This window comes from Salvia splendens, chromosome 12 (assembly GCF_004379255.2).
Source record: "Salvia splendens isolate huo1 chromosome 12, SspV2, whole genome shotgun sequence".
NCBI classification, from domain to species: Eukaryota; Viridiplantae; Streptophyta; class Magnoliopsida; order Lamiales; family Lamiaceae; genus Salvia; species Salvia splendens.
Genome location: NC_056043.1, coordinates 6795112 through 6815097, shown reverse-complemented (window position 1 = coordinate 6815097; position 19986 = coordinate 6795112). Strand labels below are relative to the sequence as shown.

The 19986-nt window shown below is 41.1% G+C and overlaps 2 protein-coding genes and 1 non-coding gene across 3 annotated transcripts; 1 reads left to right on the top strand and 2 right to left on the bottom strand.

The window, feature by feature from the left end:
• Positions 1 to 255: 255 nt before the first annotated feature.
• Positions 256 to 4101, bottom strand: LOC121757331 (protein NRT1/ PTR FAMILY 7.3-like). The gene is made up of 5 exons (XM_042152877.1): positions 4021 to 4101; positions 3800 to 3911; positions 1941 to 2158; positions 1288 to 1847; positions 256 to 1189 (listed from the first exon to the last, which is right to left on the bottom strand). Exons 1-5 carry the CDS (start codon positions 4042 to 4044, stop codon positions 322 to 324), a joined length of 1782 nt encoding a protein of 593 aa, XP_042008811.1. The 5' UTR covers positions 4045 to 4101; the 3' UTR covers positions 256 to 321.
• Positions 4102 to 14971: 10870 nt separating this feature from the next.
• LOC121759779 lies at positions 14972 to 15078 on the bottom strand. The gene has a single exon (XR_006041724.1). It is a non-coding gene; the product is annotated as a small nucleolar RNA R71 (small nucleolar RNA).
• Positions 15079 to 15682: 604 nt separating this feature from the next.
• LOC121757457 lies at positions 15683 to 18719 on the top strand. The gene is made up of 6 exons (XM_042153000.1): positions 15683 to 15929; positions 16089 to 17467; positions 17584 to 17785; positions 17852 to 18060; positions 18247 to 18393; positions 18693 to 18719. The coding sequence occupies exons 1-6, from the start codon at positions 15683 to 15685 to the stop codon at positions 18717 to 18719; spliced, it is 2211 nt and encodes a 736-aa protein (XP_042008934.1).
• The last annotated feature ends 1267 nt before the right edge of the window (positions 18720 to 19986 follow it).

The window sequence follows — 19986 nt, the reverse complement described above, 5'->3', positions numbered from 1 at the left end:
AGTTCACAACTAGGAGTCTCATTTTCATATCTGCTAATACAAAGTCTCAATTTAGCTTCCACATTCCAATACTCATTCCACATTTCATTATAAAACTAATACTAACCACACAACATGGCAGGGGGAAGGAATATTTTGCTAGAAGATGAGATGAACATGGAGTTGCTAAGTAGCATTGCTTATCTATTTCATGATCAATCGTGGAACCACATTAAACACTTAGCCATTCACTGATTTCGAGCCGTTTAGTGTATCTCTCAGTCTCTTCTTCATCCCTCCTCAAACTCTTTTGTACAAGTCCAATGAATGAGGATCAGCTACCTACACCTCATCATAATCCTCCTCCTCATCTTCTTCCCCTCCAAACTTGGTGCTCTTGTACCACGACGCACACCCCACGTATATCACGAGATCAACCGCCGTCAGCCCGGCCAGCAAAAAGTAGAACCTGTCCAGATGCCCCCTGTTGAGATTCCCTGGTATCCACCCGGGCACGTTGTCCTCCGTCGATATCTTCATCACTATCGACACCAGCAGGCTGCTCACGTAGTTCCCCAAAGATATCGACGTCATGCACAACGCGCTCCCGAAGCTCTTCAGCCCCTCTGGTGCCTGCGCGTTGAAGAACTCCAGCTGCCCTACGTACATGAACACCTCCGACGCCCCTATCAGCCCGTACTGCGGCACCTGCCACAATATGCTCAGCGTGCTCGAACCCTGGAACTGCTTACATTCCTTCCTCGCGTATTTCAGCCTGTACCACTCCACTATCCCCGCAGACACCATTGCCATCACTGCAATCACCAGCCCGATCCCCATCCTCTGAAGCTCGGTCAGCCCGCTGGAGTCCTTCCTCACCCCGCGCACGGCCGGGTCCACCACCCTCCTGTACAGGAATATGAAGAGGGCCACGCTGAGGATGTCGAAGCTCGACATGCTGGCTGCTGGGATCCGGAAGTTGGAGATCTGCGTGTTCATGGCGTCGCCCTGCTCCACGAAGAGGGAGGCCATCTGCGTGAACACGACAGAGTAGATGATGGTGCAGAGCCAGATGGGGAGCAGCCTCAGTATGCACTTCACCTCCTCTACTTGGGAGATGGGGCAGAGCCGCCACGGGTTGTTCTTGTACTCGCTCTGCTTCAGCTCCTCCTCATCCTGTGCCGTCACGAATGCTGCCCTGTCCAAGAATCTGCAACGCAAATTATTGTCAGCAGCAGCGTGTAAAGAGAGAACTGAAACCATTGTATAAGTTTGTATTTGACTTGAATTGAAGTGTAACACACTTACTTGATCCCCTGCGTGTGAAGCATCTTCCGGGCACTGTTCTTTGATCCCTCGGGTTCGTACAAGTTGGCAGCATCCTCGCCCGGTGGGATCCTCACACTGCACTTCTTGGTGGCGGCAACCAAGACTTGGGAAATGCGAGAGAGGGGGTTGCCGCTAGGCTTGAAATGGCGGTAGCGCTTGGTGCCTCCGAGGAAGAGGAGCAGGGCAAGGGTGGCAGAGGCAGTGGAGGCCCAGAACCCGAGGGCCCACAGGCCTTCGTCTTCGAAGTATACCAATATAGTGTTGGAGAAGAGTTCGCCAATGTTCAATGCAAGGTAGAAGTAGCTGAAAAAGGCCACTTTGGAATAGCCCTCTCTCGGATCCTCTATATCGAATTGATCAGCGCCAAATGTGGCTATGTTAGGCTGGTAGCCGCCGTTGCCAAGAGCCACCATGTATATAGAGATGTAGAAGAGCCCCAGCTCCCAACTCGAATGCGTGTTGCATTTGGTCGTCTCGTCCCCACAACCCCCGGGTTTGAGCAAGAACACCTGCGTGGATAGTGACAAGAGCACTAGACCCTGCTTGCACAAAATGGTAGTAATACATAAGTTTATGATCATGTGATGCCTAGACACTGAGAGAGGAAAATAAATAGAGAGAGTGAAACTTACAATAACAAAGATTGCTTGAAAGATGGCACAAGTTTTGTATCTTCCCCAATAAGAGTCGCTAAGGAAAGCGCCAACAAGTGAGAAGATGTAGACCGTGCCGGTCCATTTGCTGATGCTGTTGGCTGCTTCGGCGTTGTCTTGCTGCAGCACTCTTGTTAGAAACAGCACCAGATTCACTCCCACCCCGAAAAATGCTAGCGTTGCTAGACCTTGATTCACTGCATTTCAAACTCTATTACCAAAATGCAACTGCAACATATCCTTTGTTGATTTGGAGACTGTCAAAAGCAAAGAATTTGAAACTAAACATAGATAGATTGAGGTGTTCACGTGCAATTAGGGAGAATTATTTTCTAGATTCGTGTAAAGAATTAGTATATGCTTAGTTTCCACTTGTTGCAAATATTAGACGTGAAACCTTTGCTTTAGTCTTTCCTAAAAAATGCAGGCATTACAAATTTACAAGTGACTCTTGAAAGGTCCCATGCCTTCGCTATCCATGCCAATATCTTGTCTATTTTAAAACTTTTCCTCACCCACTAAATAATTGTTTATATGTTTAATAAATCCAACTCGATTATGACTATATATTTATATTTGTTTATGTATTTTCATATTTTTCTTTCAAGAAATTAAAAATATCTTAAGTATTTGGATAACTATACAGGGATGGGGTTTTGGAAGTATGGTATAACTAACTTTGATGAAATTGACAAAGATCTAACTCTTGTTTTAGCAAAGGAACGCCTCAATAGATCACGAGCATATTTGAATACGAAAACAAATTAGTTTGGATATGTATTTTTGGAAATATTATCTTTAGTGGAGGTATTACAAAAATACTAATTTTCTCAAAATAAACTAATCAAGAAACCCAATTATTGTATCCAAGAGTATTATTAGTAAAATGATAATGAAAGTCTTTATTAGTGATGAAAATTTGGTTTTGGTAAAATGATAGGATCAATTATTTAAGATAATTCAACACCATCTATAGAAATATTTAGGAAAAGATCAATTCATTTTGAATAATTAGCAATTCGCAAATAATGCTTAGTGCTGTCATCAATATTCAATGCACTCATGTTTTGGAATAAAAAGCATTTGTATACTCCAACCATAATACTAAAATTGGCCGATCATTTTCTACCCCTCGATTCTTATAGTACGATATATGTTTTGGTTAGTTGTCGATCATTTTCCATTTATAGTGGTTATGAAAAAACCAAGAAAAAGCAAAAAATAGAATTAGCCTTATAGAGAGAGATGGTCATATACAATGCATTGAAAATTAATGAATCAAAACCAAAATTGTCTCTCCTCTATAAATCCAAATGTAACCCTTATCGAAGAAAAAAGAACAAGTGTCGATCTCCCTCTCCGTGCAAACACTTGGTATTCAATTACGTGTCAGATTCTATTGGTTTTTATTGCATTTAATTTAATATCTTCTAAATTAAAATTATCAATACACGCAACACACACACACAAACATATACACACATATATATACACCTATTAATCATATTGCAGCTAGCTAGAATTAATGTTACTCATCAACTTAAAAAGGAATTTTTTTTTGGATTAAGACTTTTGAGGTTAATTTGTGATGTGGGTGTGGTAGGAATTTGCATGCCACAACACTTAGGACACTTGCTATCTCTCTTACAACATTTTTTTTATGGATTTAGTGCCTTCCCCAGCCAAAATTGTCATTTTCAAGAACTTCAATTTATAACCATTTGCAGCCTATAGACGTCTAATTTAGTGTAAATGTACGTAATTGGACTAAAACTCCATAATTCTTTGATGTGAAAGTTGATCAAGATTGAAACCTTTTATTTATGAGGTAGACTTACATAATATTATTGTCCCAGCAGACCATTTTCCAGTTAGGTCTCGAATAGCTGGTTTTCCATTAAAATCAACACTTCCATCACCTGTGTATTCTTCTTCCTTCAATTTTTGAGCCTGCAAATTAAATAAATTGAGAATCACACAAGTTATATATAGATGCATGAGAGAGATCAGATGGGATAGTTAAGTGTTAGTATATTTGATGAATGAATGAATGAAGCACCTTGGATGATTCTAAAGATCCCATTTGAAGGAGGAGATGAGGAATTCTTATGTGTAGAATTAATAGTTGTTTTGTGTATATAGGAATGTTGAGTGAGTTGGCAAGCAAGAAATAGGGAGGGTATATATAGAGGTGGGAGAGAGGAATGGAGGGCTGAGATTTATGGAAAATGGGAAGGACAAAATCCAAGATGGCTCATCACTTTGCAACACTTAATTCTCACATACCAATTTAGTGAAAACTTGTTATATCCAATGTTATTGGATTGAAAGCATTCAGATATTAGAGAGAGATTTCGTTTCAAAATTGTCTATTTTTAGTGCTTATTCTTATTTTTTTCTTATACCGAATTTATAGTGCTTAGTTGTCGTTTTATTATTTAAGTGAGAGAGACACAATATTTGCGACTTTTTTTTGGAAAAAATACCACGATTCCGTTTGTCTTCTAGCTGAAATAAAATCACAAGTAATATTTTCTTGTGAAGACTTTATGAAAACCAGAAATTTAATATTTAATGAAATTTTTGCCGGAAATACCCCATATTCGTAGTCTCTAGAGGAAATGGTAAAATTATGATTAAAAAAAAGAACTAAGAAAAGAGTTCGTAGAACTAATTAAAGAGTCTACCCCATAGTGTTCAAATGCATATCATCATTTCAATTCATTTGATTTTCCTTCTATTGTTTGTAGCAATTCAATGTCAAATAAAATGCAATGTAAATAAAGTTGATTGGCTTGAAGGCTATAAATTCATAATATGTCACACTAGATTTACATAGTGACATATCACATGTACTAGATTTTATAAATTCAAATTTCGTAAATTGGCTAGTGTGCACTGCATGAGTAATTTTTTATTTAACTAATATATGAATAATGATCTTTGAATTTAAAAAACGTGGAGTATGATATATCATATACTAGTACTACTCTAGCTTGTCTTTAAATTACATATATAATGTGAATTAGAGATTTTACTAAATTACATATACGATTAAAAAAAGCGAATCAACTTTTGTAAACAATGCTCTTTTAATCTACATGTCCGGATTCACCAATCTTTAATTAGAATTCGTTAGTTAGAATTTACTAATCAAAGTTAGAATTTAATTGAAAATGGTATAATGCATACGAAGCGATTTAGCTAGGCAGTATATCTGTATATCTATAAGATAATACAGAACAAAAAAAACCTATTAAATTAATCGATCTATATTTAAAATAGTACGTGAACAAGTTTGAAATACTTTTTAAGTTTTAAGCTGTAACATCTACATATGATTTCGATTTTTCTTACACTACAATACTATATTTTGTGATATATGTAATTTAGAAAATGTTGTTTACCAACATTATTATATATTATACATTATTAATTTTACTTATATTAGATATTGTATGTAATTCTTGATTATTTGATTTAAAGCAATATTGCTAGTAGTTAGTGGATATCTTTATCAGTAATATAGCATCTAGTGGCATGACTTTACAAGAAAAAATAGATTGCCTTAGATCTTTGAATTTAAAAAAATAAGTTTGATATAAGAGATTTAATTCATTTAGATAAGGTTGCCTCTGGCTCTGGGTATAATTATAAATTGTGTGTGTCTGTAACATATCGATGTCAATAAATATAGTTCTTTGATAAGGAAGGCAATGCATAGATTAATAAAGTTCTATTTATGTAGTAATGGAGTATATGTTATGACACTTTAACAACAAAATAAAAACATTTTTTGTTTGAACGATTCTTGTATTTTTTTTCGAACAATTATTGTATCTTGATACCGGTTATATTTATGCATGTAAAATTAGGGATGTACTAATATGCTAACTAATTTTAAAGTGCTAACGTACATTCAATCACGTGTTGCCACGTGACACAAAAAATGCAATTTTGTAAATATAAAAATGCAATATACATTTGTAGAAGTGATATATGACTTAACAATATAAAATGCAATTTGTCTATAACTAAAATGCAATATGCCGAAATGCATGTACAACTTCTCAAATGTGTATTGCATTTTTGTGTTTACAATATTGCATTTTTCGTGTCATGTGGCAACACGTGATTGAATGTACGTTAGCACTCTAATTAAGGATGCACCCTAGTGCTCCCCCGTAAAATTATAGTTATATTAATATACATAATAATAATATTATTATTATTATTATTATTATCAATTTAACAAAATTCTGAGCAATATTTGTTCGGACAGGGGCACCTATAGTGCACTTTTCAATGGAGGATGAAACTTTTTGCTTGGGAAGAACTAGAAGGATTACTTAGGAATATTCTGTTTTTCGTGGATTACAGTGCAAATACGAGTGATGTGGGGTGTGATGCTTCGACAAAATGTACTCCTTTTTTCATTACTAACTTTGGTTTATAGTTTCACCACATGATACTGGCAGAATGTCTTGGAGGAACTTTGCCTCGCCCTCAGACACAACTTCAAGTTTGATTTATACTTCAAGGATGACATAACACCAAAGTATAGATTAGGTGTTAGTGGAGTTGAAGATGATAGTTGTACTCTCTGCATGGAGGAGAACTAGATCTCTTCTTCACCTATTGGATTTCATCTAGCTTCATTCCTTGGCCTGGAGTTCCCTTTAGGAGGTTTTGACAAGAAGATTTGGCATCCATATTCTACATTATGTCATAATCTATCTGGCATATTGTTAAGAGCACAATTCTCTTAACGAAGAAATCCTGCGATTACACTCGCAACACACCAATCCGGCGCCCCGAACGTTGGGGACGGCGGCTCAATTCGTGGCTGGCGCGGAGAACTTATTGTTGGTTTCTGGATTACAAGAGATAACAAAACCGGGCGTAATACAACCCAAAAGAAAGGAAAAGGAGGAACTGAACTTAAAAATTATAACGTAGAATCGAAACTACTAAACCAGTATGATTAGCCGAGTCGAGGAGGCCTCTTCCCGCAAGACGAGATACGCCCCGGTAGTGCTCTTCGGTTTGGCGTGTCGTCCCCTAAGGTAAAACGGCTACGTCTCTATTGATGCAGCACCGCAATCAGTAGAGCTCCGGCGAACGGGATGGAGGAGAGGACAGAGCTTCGACAGAAGGACAATGCAGAGAGAGGGAGAGAGCTTATGCAGAGAATGCTTGTATGTGTGTATCTAATGCAGTGGTATGGCTAGCCTATTTATAGGTCAAGCCACCATACAGGGTCAACCAGCCATTGAAGGCTCATCATGGCAAATTCGTAACCGACGTCGGTTACAGGCGTGTGGCTGGAGTGTGCCACCTGTGTGTGGAGCGTGTGGATTTCTCACGTGGCAGTCGTGACTGTGCCTCGCTTGACGACGTGTCAAGCCACTTGGATTGCTGACTCGGCGGTGGTCCAAAAAGAATAGTTTGGGCCAAGCCCCAAGCCCAAAGACCAATTGCCAAGATCCAAGTCTGCCAAGATCCAAGTCCAAGTCCAAGTCCAAGATCGAGATCGAGATCGAGATCGGGATCGGGCCCGAGGCCCGAGGCCCGCGGCCTGCGGCCCGCGACCGCGAGCACGTGCACGGGCTCGGGCGGGCGGGCGGCGGCGGCGGCGCGCGCGTGTGCGCGCGTGTGGGCTCTTTCACCCATCTTGGTCCACTATAATTATTAAGTAACATAAAGTCACTTAATTTATACACATTAAAAGATGTGTTAATCCTCCAATGTGGGATAATTAACACTAGTTAATTATTCCCTAAGCTCCAACTCCAAGCTTTAATAAAAGCTAATTATGCCCAACTTTAATCCACTATTTCTCGACGCTATGTCATTTAATTTCACGAAATTAAATGTCTCGTCACATTTATTATTTGGTCAAAATCCATTGACCGGGCATATTTAATTCCATGATTTCTACAATCCCCCACATGAGTGGAAATAGCCGAATGCATATGCATGCAGACACAAGCTCAACCCTCGAGAGGTATATAAGCATAAGGATAGGTAGTTGTTGACTTTGAACCCTCCATAGTCGACACCATCGGATACACAGGCGGCTTAGTAGCGCGATGCTTTGAACTAATCCCCCACGGCGTGCACCGAGACAATGGTGTTAACGCTTAAACACCTCAACCTCATCCGTTCTCACGTTTTGTGTCCATTGCGGTCTTGGACACCACTTTGGATTCATAAGTGCGTTTTTTATGAAGCGACCACACTTCGCACTTACATAGGTGATTCTTAGTCAAGTACCTTGCCATACTTGGTCTCTTTGAGAATTCCATCTCTTTGAGATCCTTAAGAACCATTAAAAGTCATAGACTTAGCCTTTACCACTAGGCAAGCTCTCCAACACTCTATTGCTCTCTAGGGAATAGATATAGTTGAGTGTTTCTCATGAACTCTCATAGCTTAGTTGTCCCTTTGAACCAAGTTCTTGGGATCTCCAGTCATCATGGTTGGGTTACCACTATGATAATTCTTTAGTTTGTGGATTTCAAACCCATTCCCTCTAGCAACTTATTCATTTGATCACGGTTTAACCCTATGGTTAGCGGATCCGCTAGATTATCTATTGACTTCACATAGTCAATTGTAATCACCCCTGTTGTGATCAAATGTCTCACGGTGTTATGTCGTCGACGTATATGTCGAGACTTACCGTTATAGAAGCCATTGTTTGCCCTTCCAATAGCTGCTTGGCTATCGCAGTGGATCAGCACTGGTGGCACTGGCTTAGACCAACATGGAATATCTTCAAGGAAGTTCTTAAGCCACTCGGCTTCCTCACCAGCCTTATCCAAGGCAATGAACTCCGATTCCATTGTTGATCGGGCTATACAGGTCTGTTTTGTGGATTTCCACGATACAGCACCACCCCCAATAGTAAAGACATATCCACTTGTTGAAAGTGAGTCTCTATTATCGGATATCCAATTGGCATCACAGTACCCTTCAAGTACCGGGGGGTATCTCGAGAAGTGTAGCCCAAGATTTTGAGTGTGTTTTAAATATCTCAAAACCCTCACAAGAGCTCTCCAATGCTCTTTGCTTGGATTGCTCGTGTAACGACTTAACTTGTTCACGGCACAAGCAATGTCAGGTCGAGTGCAATTAGTTAAGTACATAATGCACCCGATGACCCGTGCATACTCTTCTTGTGCAACGGGCTCGCCTTTGTTTTTGCTCAAGTGAACGTCGAGTTCAATTGGAGTCTTAACCGGCGCGCCATCATAGGCTTTGAATTTATTCAATATCTTCTCAACATAATGTGATTGTGTTAAGATGATTCCATCATTCGTTCTTAGAATCTTCATTCCAAGAATTACATCGGCTAGACCCATGTCTTTCATGTCAAAGTTTCTCTTTAACATGGCCTTTGTATCGTTAATTACTTGAGTGTTGCTACCCAAGATTAACATATCATCAACGTAGAGACACACTATAACGTGACCATTATTAGTGCTCTTGATGTAGACACATTTGTCGCACTCGTTGATTTTAAACCCATTTGATAACATCACATTATCAAACTTCAAGTGCCACTGCAATGGCGCTTGTTTCAATCCATATAGAGATTTTACTAGCTTGCATACCTTTTTCTCTTGTCCAGGTACTACAAACCCTTCGGGTTGTTCCATATAGATTTCATCTTCTAGTTCACCATTTAGAAACGCGGTCTTTACATCCATTTGATGAATCTCAAGATTGTGCAATGTAGCAATAGCGAGAAGCACTCGGATAGATGTAATCCTTGTTACAGGTGAATAGGTATCGAAGAAGTCATGTCCTTCCTTTTGTTTAAAACCCTTTACTACTAATCGGGCTTTATACTTATCCACTGTTCCATCGGCCTTAAATTTCCTTTTAAGTACCCATTTGCAACCTAGAGGTTTCGCACCTTCAGGTAGATCTACCAACACCCAAGTGTGGTTTAGCAAAATTGAATCAATTTCGCTTTGAACAGCTTCTCTCCAATGCAGCCCGTCTGGGCCAGCAAAGGCTACTTTTATCGATGTTGGTTCTTCATCCAACATGAAAGCAATGTAGTCAGGACCAAAAGTTTTTGGTGTTCTGACTCTATTACCACGTCTTAGTACTGTATCTTTTGGATCGGGCCTTGCACGCTTGCGCGATTCAGGTTCCGCATCTGCTGATTTAGAACTAGTGGCTTCTTCTTCCACTGGTTTAGAACTAGTGGCTTCTTCAATTCTTGTCTCAGAATTGGTTGAGACCTTTTCCTTGTCTTTGCAAGGAAATGTATTTTCGAGAAATACGGCATTCCTTGACTCAATTGTTGTCCCCACTGTTATAGTTGGCTGTCAAAACAGCTTCCCCCCACATGTTATGTGGTAATCCTGAAGTTAGAAGCAGTGCATTCATCATCTCTTTTAGAGTTCGATTTTTGCGTTCTGCAACACCATTAGATTGTGGTGAATATGGAGCAGTTGTTTGATGAATTATACCACTTGCGTTGCATAACTCCTCAAACGGGGCTACATATTCTCCTCCTCTATCGCTTCGAATCATTTTGATTTTACAACCAAGTTGATTCTCAACTTCGTTCTTATAATTTTTGAACGCCTCTATTGTTTCATCTTTACTTCTTAAAAGATAAATGTAGCAATATCTTGTGCAATCATCTATGAAAGTGATAAAGTACTTTTTACCACCTCTTGTTTGCACCATCTTTAAATCACATACGTCCGTGTGAATTAATTCAAGGGGTTTTGTGCTTCGTTCCACCGAGTGAAACGACAACTTAGTCATTTTTGCTTCAAGACAAATTTCACATTTATCTTGGATATATAATTCATTAGCCTTTAGTAAATCTAAATTTACTAATCTTTTAATGGCTTTTGAATTTACATGTCCCAATCTACAATGCCACAAATTTGAAGACTCGGTCAAATAAGAGGAAGTAGATGCTTTATTATTATTAGCCAATGGCTTTGCAACACTGCGAGTTGCTACACTAAGCTTGAAAAGCCCATCGGTTACATAACCTTTTCCGAGGGATTTTCCAAACTTATACAAAGTAAACCTATCAGACTCAAATACAAGTTTAAACCCCTTATTAACTAGTATTGATCCTGACACTAGGTTCTTGCGGATGTCCGGGACATGCAGCACATCCTTCAAAGTGATTGTGACGCCAGACGTCATCATGAGAATCACATTGCCAACGCCGAGGATTTCGGACGATGCTTGATTCCCCATGTTGATTTTCCTTCCTTCAACAGCCGTGTAGGAGGCAAACTTGCTCCTGTCGGAGCAAACATGAGCAGTAGCGCCGGTGTCGATGTACCAGCCTCCCTTGTTATCAACAAGGTTAACCTCTTCAGTGACCACTGCAATGAGGTCGTTCTCATCCCAGTCTTTGAACTCCTTCTCAACGACGTGGGCTGCCGGCTTCTTCTTCTTGCTGCGGCAGTCTTTAGCAAAGTGGCCTGGTTTGCCACACTTGTAGCAGTCGCCTTCAAACTTCTTTGAAGGCTGCTTTCCCTTCCCTTTGTCGTTTGGACGGTTTGGGCGAGGGCGTTTGTTGGAGGGACCGCCCCGCTCCAACAGGTTGGCTTTGGCTTCATTTGGGGTGAATCCCTTAGCCTTTTGGTCGCTCTTGCGCACATCTGCCTTAATGCGCAACTTCACGATCAAGTCTTCAAGGGTCATCTGCTTTCGCTTGTGCTTGAGATAACTCTTGAAGTCCTTCCAACATGGAGAGAGCTTGTCAATGATCGTGCACCTTAGGAATTTATCGGGCAAGGTCATCCCTTCAGCCACTAAGGAGTGGATGATCATTTGGAGCTCTTGGACTTGCTCCATAATAGGACGAGAATCGACCATTTTGTAGTCATTGAATTTGGCTACTATGACGTTCTCGGTGCCTGCAGCATTATCTATGCTATACTTCTTTTCTAGGCTTTCCCACATTTGTTTAGATGTGGTTACATTGGAGTATACATTGTAGAGGCTATCATCTAATGCACTTAAAATAAAATTTTTACATAGATAATCCCCTTTTCTCCAAGCTTCATAGTCCGCCATGACTTCGAGCCTAGTCTCTTGGTCACTTGGCGCGGGCGGCTCGTTTTCCGTGAGGAAGTTGGCGACGCCCAATGTTGTCAAGTAGAACAACATCTTATGGTACCACCGCTTGAAGTCAGATCCTCCAAACTTTGGTGGCTTCTCGGCGGGTGGCATCATTCTTGGTGCTATAGGTGCCGCACTTGGTCCATTGAAGGAACCAATTCCATTGCCCCCGAAGGAGCCAACAACTTAGTTGGGCATAGAGTCCCCCATTTTCGTGTTGGGCATAGTGCCCCCCACATTCGTGTTGGGCATAGTGCCCCCCACATCCGTGTTGATCCCGGAAGATCCAACACCAGTATTGAGCCCGAAGGCACCAACACCTGATCCATTAAAGGATCCGAAGGAACCACTAAAAGTGGAACCAACCGAACCACCAAAGGTGGAACCAGTGGACGCCCCGAAGGGGTTGTCCCAAACCCAAGGGACGGTGGATGAGGCAGCTGGGAAGCCGGGGGTTGGCATCATCGAGGGAATCGATGAAGTGTTGACCGGTCCAGTGGTCGCCATGGTGGAGGGAATGGCGGCGGTGGTGGTGGCAGCAGCGTTGTTGGATTCAGTCGACATCTCCAGCAAAGGTTTTAATTGTTTCGAAAGTTTTAGTTCAGTTTAGGAGGTCCAAATCCCTTCAAAGGCAAGTTTATCTCGTCTTGCGATTGTTGGTTTCTGGATTACAAGAGATAATGATGTGAATCAAATTTACATTGTTATTTCCATAACTTTACATGATTTATATAGTTTGATGCTTGCAAAAGTGTGTTTTATGGTGTAGGAAGAGGAGTAAATGGTGAAACAAAGAAGGAAACTCGGAGGGTGAAAAACTGTGCAGAAAGCTCTCAAAAGTGGCCACCCGGCCGGGTTAATTTCATGCCCAAAAATACCACCCGGCCGGGTGATTTTCGCGAGGCATGGGAAGTCCAGGAGGGGTCGAATTTATGTCACCCGGCCGGGTTAATTTTATGCCCAAAAATACCATCCGGCCGGGTGATTTAATTATAACTACAAATGCAGTTTCTTTCGGCAGTTTCAGAGAGAGGAGAGAGGAGTTTTTGGCGGAGAAAGGGGGAGAAAAGAAAAAAAAAAGGTGTCAGGGAAAAGAGAGGGGGTGACGTGAAGGAGTGGCTAGCATTAATTAAAGGGAAGAAAAATTGAGGAAAGAGATTGACTTGGGTGGCGAATTCAGAGGAATTTCATTCCTAGGCCCCGTCTCCATATTCCAATTCCACTCAACGAGAGCATGCTTCCTACGGTTTTTGTTGCATATTTCACCATGTTTTTAGGCTAAGCTCCCTATGTTGCTCCAAGTTGTAATCTAGGCTTGTATGGATGTTTTTACACCATTAATTTCATATGTTTGTGTCCAACAATGTGCTTAATTTTATTCACTATGTTTTTGGTTATGGATGTAGTGATGTTAATTCCTTTGCTATCGTCTCTTTAATATAGCTTAGGATTGATCGTTTGTTGGTATGCTATCGATTTAGAACTGTTCAGGGGATAAATTGATAGTGGATTAGGTAAGTGATTATAGTAGACGACGTTCGTTCCCGCGCATCTGCAGGAATTAAATGTCGTTGAAAGTTGGTTCATGGAACAAGTGTTCAGCTGACTGTGAACTATACGTCGTAGACATGTTCAGTGCACGCGATTAGGTTGATTAGTTAATCCCAAATATGTGCTTTTAATATCGGTGTAGAATAATACAAGCCTCGTGAGCAACTTGGAGTGACGTCTTTTTCCTGTTTGAAAAGTCTTCCTTAGTTAACTTGCAGTAGTATTTTGTAATCAACTTTTGGAAATCAAAATCTTCAAAACAAATTACCTTCATTTATGTCTTTTCTTTGTTTTAGAATTAAATAATCAACTCCTTCCCTGTGGATCGACACTCGAAGTATTACATTCGACACTGTATTCTTGCAGTATTGCTGTAATATTAGAGTTAATTAATCAAACTTGTATGACTAAACACTTGATAATTGAACTCCAAAATTACACATCAAGTTTTGGCGCCGTTGCCGGGGAGGGCAATAGATTGTTTAACTTATAGTTTGTGTTTTGTTTTATTTTATTTGATCTTTTTTTTTTTTTGTAGGTACCTTTATCGTTTTCTTGAAAGGTGTTAGCCATCTACCACGTCTGGACTTGAAGACGAAGGAGTATATTGTTCAAGGTGACATCTTTTTAACTTCTAGGTTAGGTTAGATAGTCTAGTTTACACTAAAGCACACACGTTTTATAGTACTTACCCCGAAGTTGTCGAGAGGTCTCGCTTTCGGTAATAGGAATATTTTGTGCTTGTGCTTGGTGTACTTTCTGTTGTGTAGGTAAAATAAAAATAAATAAAAAAAAGGTGAATGCACACGCGATCACAGGGTACACCACCGTTTGGACTACTCTGTTATCAAAGAAGAAGTAAGGTTAGAGGGTCAGAGTTTGAGATCTTCCCAGACTATTCGAGTCCATTCAGAAATAACCGAGAAGAAAGGGATCAGGATTCAGACGGTGAATCAATGGCAGAGAACAATGAGATTCCACCACCCGTGGTGAGGTTTGGCGACACTCTGAGATCGGGAATTGAGTACCCAGGGGAGTGTGCCTACGCAAATGACAACGTCAACATTCCACCTCACTACATCAGTTTGGTGAATGGAGGAAATCTTTTTCATGGACGGGATGATGAAGATCCGGTGAGCCATTTGAATGCCTTCTACGAGCTGACAAATTCTCATAGACCTCCAAATGTGGAGCATCATCGGATTAAGAGGGCCTTATTTCCATTCTCATTGAGGGAGAAGGCAAGAGCGTGGTATGACTCATTACCGGGCTACAACATTGCAACATTCCAAGAGTTGAAGTCGTTGTTTCTTGTGGAATACAACTCTCCAATGAAGATTGAGAAATTGAGAGAGGAGATCACCTCATTCCGACAGAAGTATGATGAGTCCTTCGCGGAGGCATGGAAGAGATTCACAGAGTTGATAAGAAAATGCCCAAGTCACGGATTAGCTCCGGGCCATGACCTTTTGAAATTCTACAAGGGACTCAACAGTGAAGGCACGAGATTGGTGACCGCAGGTTCGAATGGGAACCTAGATGATCTAACTCACGATGAGGTGAGGGCCTTATTCCAAAGGTTGGCCAACAATCAAAGGAATTGGCACAATCCAAGGCGAGGAGCTGATAGAGCAGGAGATACATTTGGTGCTACTAAGGACGCGGAAAGAGTGACCGCAATTGAGGCTCAGCTGGCGGACATTAGCACTCAAATGTCTTCAATGACAAAAGCAGTGAAATCTCTTCAACTGACTCCTCAACCTCAAGCTGTGACTGTGATGAGATGTGGGTGGTGCCAAGGTGGGCATCATACTGATCAATGCCCAAGTCTTCAAGGACCACCCGTGGAGGATGTGAACTATATTGGCAACAATCGCCAAGGGTTCAATCAAGGCAACCAATACAATAATCAGCAGAATTAGAGGCCTCAACAAACGGGGTGGAATCAAGCTGGTCCTAGTAACAACTCGGGTAATCAATGGAGAAACACTCAACCCCCGGGTTATGAGAAGAGGCCAACCGTTGAGGATCAATTGGGACAGATTCTCTCGTTTATGACGAAGAGTCAAAAGGAAAATGAGAACTTCAAAGATAAGACTGTGGAAAAGTTTGGGCAGATCGATGCCACAATGAGGAATCTCGAGACTCAAATTGGACAGCTTGCCACGGCATCACACACGAGGATTCCTAACACTATCCCGAGTAATACTGTACCTAATCCGAGAGGTAATGAACAGTGCAAAGCAGTGGTTTTGAGAAGTGGTCGTGAGTTGGATTCGACACCATCAATGGACGGCCAAGGTACTTCCGGCATCTCACACGCAGGGGCGGATGAGATGTTAGGCTTGCATTCCTCGCACGCAGGGGCGGACGAGGCATGTAAGGGAAGTCCCGCGTTGGTGCAGGGTGCCCAACATGGTCAAGAACAGGCTGCATCCGGCAGTATGGAAAATGGTGTAGAATCTGAGTTAAGCGAGAGGATTTTGGCAGAAAAGAAGGGAAAGCAGAAAGTAGAGATGGGATCAAAGGGACAGCTGACGACAAGTCCGGCATTAGACCCGAAAAGCAAGTTCAACTTCCCCGATCACATTCCTCCTCCACCATATCCACCGAAGAGGAAGAAAAGAGCTCCAAAGGAGAAAAGCTTCGAGTGGATGATGAACGTGATTCGAAAAGTGAATGTGGATGTATCGTTGGTGGACCTCTTCACTAATTTCCCCAAGTTCTCCAAATTTTTCAAGGATATGATGGCAAATAAGGAGAAATTGCAAGATGAGGGGATAGTGGCTTTGAGCATGAATTGCTCACAACTGATTTCGGGAATGATGCCAATGAAGAAGAGGGATCCGGAAAGTTGTGTGATTCCTTGTGAGATAGGCAACACAATCTTCACAAAATGTCTGTTGGATCAAGGATCGGGGATCTCATTGATGGCGTTGAAAACAGCACGTGCCATTGGACTGGAGAACAGAATGGAGCCCATCGACATTGCTCTACAACTGGCTGATCACTCCATTGTGAAGCCCAATGGAATAGTAGAGGATGTCTTGGTCAAGGTAGACAAGTTCGTCATCCCCGTTGATTTCATAGTATTGGATATGCCCGAGGACAAAGAGGTGCCAATTCTGTTTGGCAGACCGTTTCTTGCCACGGGGGACGTGTTGCTTGGAGCAAAGGACAACTCAGTCACGTTTAGAATTAATGGTGAGCAAGTGACCATTAATGTGGAGAAAGCGATGAAGCATCCTAGTGATGCAAAAGCGTGCTTTAGAGTTGACGTCCTCGACAAGTGTATCTTTGATAAGATGCGTTGCTCGGCAAGTATAGAAGGAAGCGTATATGATAAGGGGAGCTTGGAAAGAGATTTTGGTTCGACAATTAAATTTGATTTTGATTTTGATGAAAGTGAGGATGCTCAAATGGATCAACCAAATCTCGAAAATGATTGTGTGGTGGATACTTTCGTGGCGGATGTGCAGCCTTCAATTGAAGTACCACCAAAGCTAGAATTGAAGCCACTCCCGACAAATCTGAAATACGCATTCCTTGGTGAGGATGAGTCTTTACCGGTTGTGATATCGGCGATGTTGAATGATGAAGAAGAATTGAAGTTGATAGAGCTACTGAAGTCACACAAGAAAGCTCTAGGATGGTCCATTGCCGACATCAAAGGGATTAGCCCCGCTATATGCATGCACAAAATCTTGATGGAAGAGGGAGCTAAGCCGGTAAGAGAAAGACAAAGAAGGTTGAACCCACTCATGCAAGAAGTGGTTGAAAAAGAGGTGAAAAAATTGTTGAAATATGGGATGATCTACCCCATTTCTAATAGTGAGTGGGTTAGCCCGGTGCAATGTGTACCGAAGAAAGGGGGAATAACCGTGACTGTCAATGAAAAGAATGAAGTGTTAGCAACTCGATTGGTGAACTCATGGAGAGTTTGCATGGACTATAGGAAGTTGAACACAGCGACGAGAAAAGATCACTTTCCGTTGCCATTTTAGATCAGTTGCTCGACAGGATTGCGAGTTATTCCCACTATTGCTTCTTAGACGGATACTCGGGGTACAATCAGATTGCAATTGCCCCGGAAGATCAAGAAAAGACGACATTCACATGTCCTATTGGAACTTATGCCTTCCGCCGGATGCCTTTTGGTTTGTGTAATGCACCGGCTACATTCCAACGTTGCATGATGGCAATTTTTTCCGATATGAATGAAGACATAATGGAGATCTTTATGGATGATTTCTCCGTCTTTGGATCCTCATTTGACTTTTGCTTAGAAAACTTGAGACGGGTCCTACAAAGATGTGAGGAGTCAAATCTCGTGCTAAATTGGGAAAAGTGTCAATTCATGGTCAAGGAGGGCATAGTGTTGGGACACAAGGTGTCGGAGTTGGGGTTGGAGATGGATAAGGCGAAGATTGATGTGATCTCGAAGTTACCTCCCCCAACGAATGTGAAGGGCATCCGTAGTTTCCTTGGACATGCGGGATTCTACCGACGTTTTATAAAGGATTTTTCAAAGATTGCAAAGCCACTTTGCAACTTGCTTGAAAAGGATGCCAAGTTCGTCTTTGATGAGAAATGCCTTGAGGCATTTGAATTGTTGAAGAAGAAGCTAGTCGAAGCTCCTATTATTATCACACCCGATTGGTCAAAGCCATTTGAGTTGATGTGTGATGCTTCGGACTATGCTGTGGGGGCCGTTCTAGGCCAAAGGAGAGATAAGGTCCTACACGCCGTCTACTATGCTAGCAAAGTACTCAAGGAAGCACACCTGCAGAGGATTTTTACACCCACCCGCCCACCCGAATGCACTATGGACGTCACGCCAAGTTTGGGGGAGTTCTCTTTCCCTTTACTTTTAATGTTCTTCTTTGCATGCATTGGGGACAATGATGCATTCAAGTTTGGGGGGGGGGTTGATTTATGCATGATGCATGTTTCTTGGGTGTATTTTATGCTAAATGTGTTTTGAATCATGTATTTGACGGGTGCATGTTAGATCTTCGGCTTTCTGGTTGGGAAATCTTATTTGATTTTACTTGATCTTTGAAGCCTAGGATGAATGGAATGGGTGCATGAATTTACTTGAAAGAGCATGTCATGATTACATCCGATTTCTTGAGTTGAGGAGAGTATGAAAATCGCATGTCTTGTGGAAATTATTTTGGGTTGATTTGCTTTATCGAGTGAAGTGCTTGCGTTCGTTTGTGTCAACGATTTGGGAGGATAAGGCACTAGGATGAACTCTATGGCCAAATAATCACATGCCTAGTCCATCAAATGATCCCCTAGAAGCCACTTTGAGCTAATTCCCTATTATTTGTGTAAACACTTAGCCAATCACTTAGCCACTTAAATAAGCCCCATTTTAGCCTCATCAATAGACCTTGCTACTATTTGGGTGCTAAAAACAAGTTTGAGCTTTGGTGATTTGAGTTTTGAGTGTAGGGTGGTGAATTGTAAAGTGTAGACATTTTTAGACTTGATGTAATATATAGGTGAAAAGAGTGAAGTTCTTAAAGAAAGAAAAAAGAAAAAGACGACCTCCAAATTTGCAAAAGTCGAGGTCTTATAAAAAAAAGAAAAAAAAAGAAAGAAGGAAAAAATTTGTGAAATAAAGTAAGAGCTTCTGTTTGTTTTTAAGATGTAATCTTGTCTAGAATGGATCTCAAGTTTGGGGGAGTGAAAGTTTGGTTGTAAAGTCTTATTGATTGTTTCTTTGAAAGGAAGTTGTAGGAGGGAAGAATTTGGCACTCAAATGTGTAGCTTTTGAGCTCACTATCCATATGTATCCTACCTCATCCCTAGCCCCATTACAACCTTGAATTAAGACTTTGGACTTTATCGTTGATGCGTGTGGATGTTTTGTAAACACCTTGGTAGAGTTAAAGAAGTTTGATTTGAAATCCGCGAGTCTATGTGATAAGTAATGCTTGACGAGTCAATGATGACGGTTTGAGTTGTATGATCACATGTTTGGACTTACTTTGAAATGCACCTTGACTTGAAGTTCTAAGTTGATAAGTGATGGTTCATGAGAGTGGGAAATCTTGATTGAAATTGTTGGGGGTTTAGACTTTGTCATTCATGTCTCTACGTGATTCATTCTTTTGAAAACTTTTGAAAAAACTTTCGTGAGTTGAGCTTCAAAGTGTTGTGTTTTATATGATCTTGCCCGAGGACGAGCAAGTAAATAAGTTTGGGGGTATTTGATGTGAATCAAATTTACATTGTTATTTCCATAACTTTACATGATTTATATAGTTTGATGCTTGCAAAAGTGTGTTTTATGGTGTAGGAAGAGAAGTAAATGGTGAAACAAAGAAGGAAACTCGGAGGGTGAAAA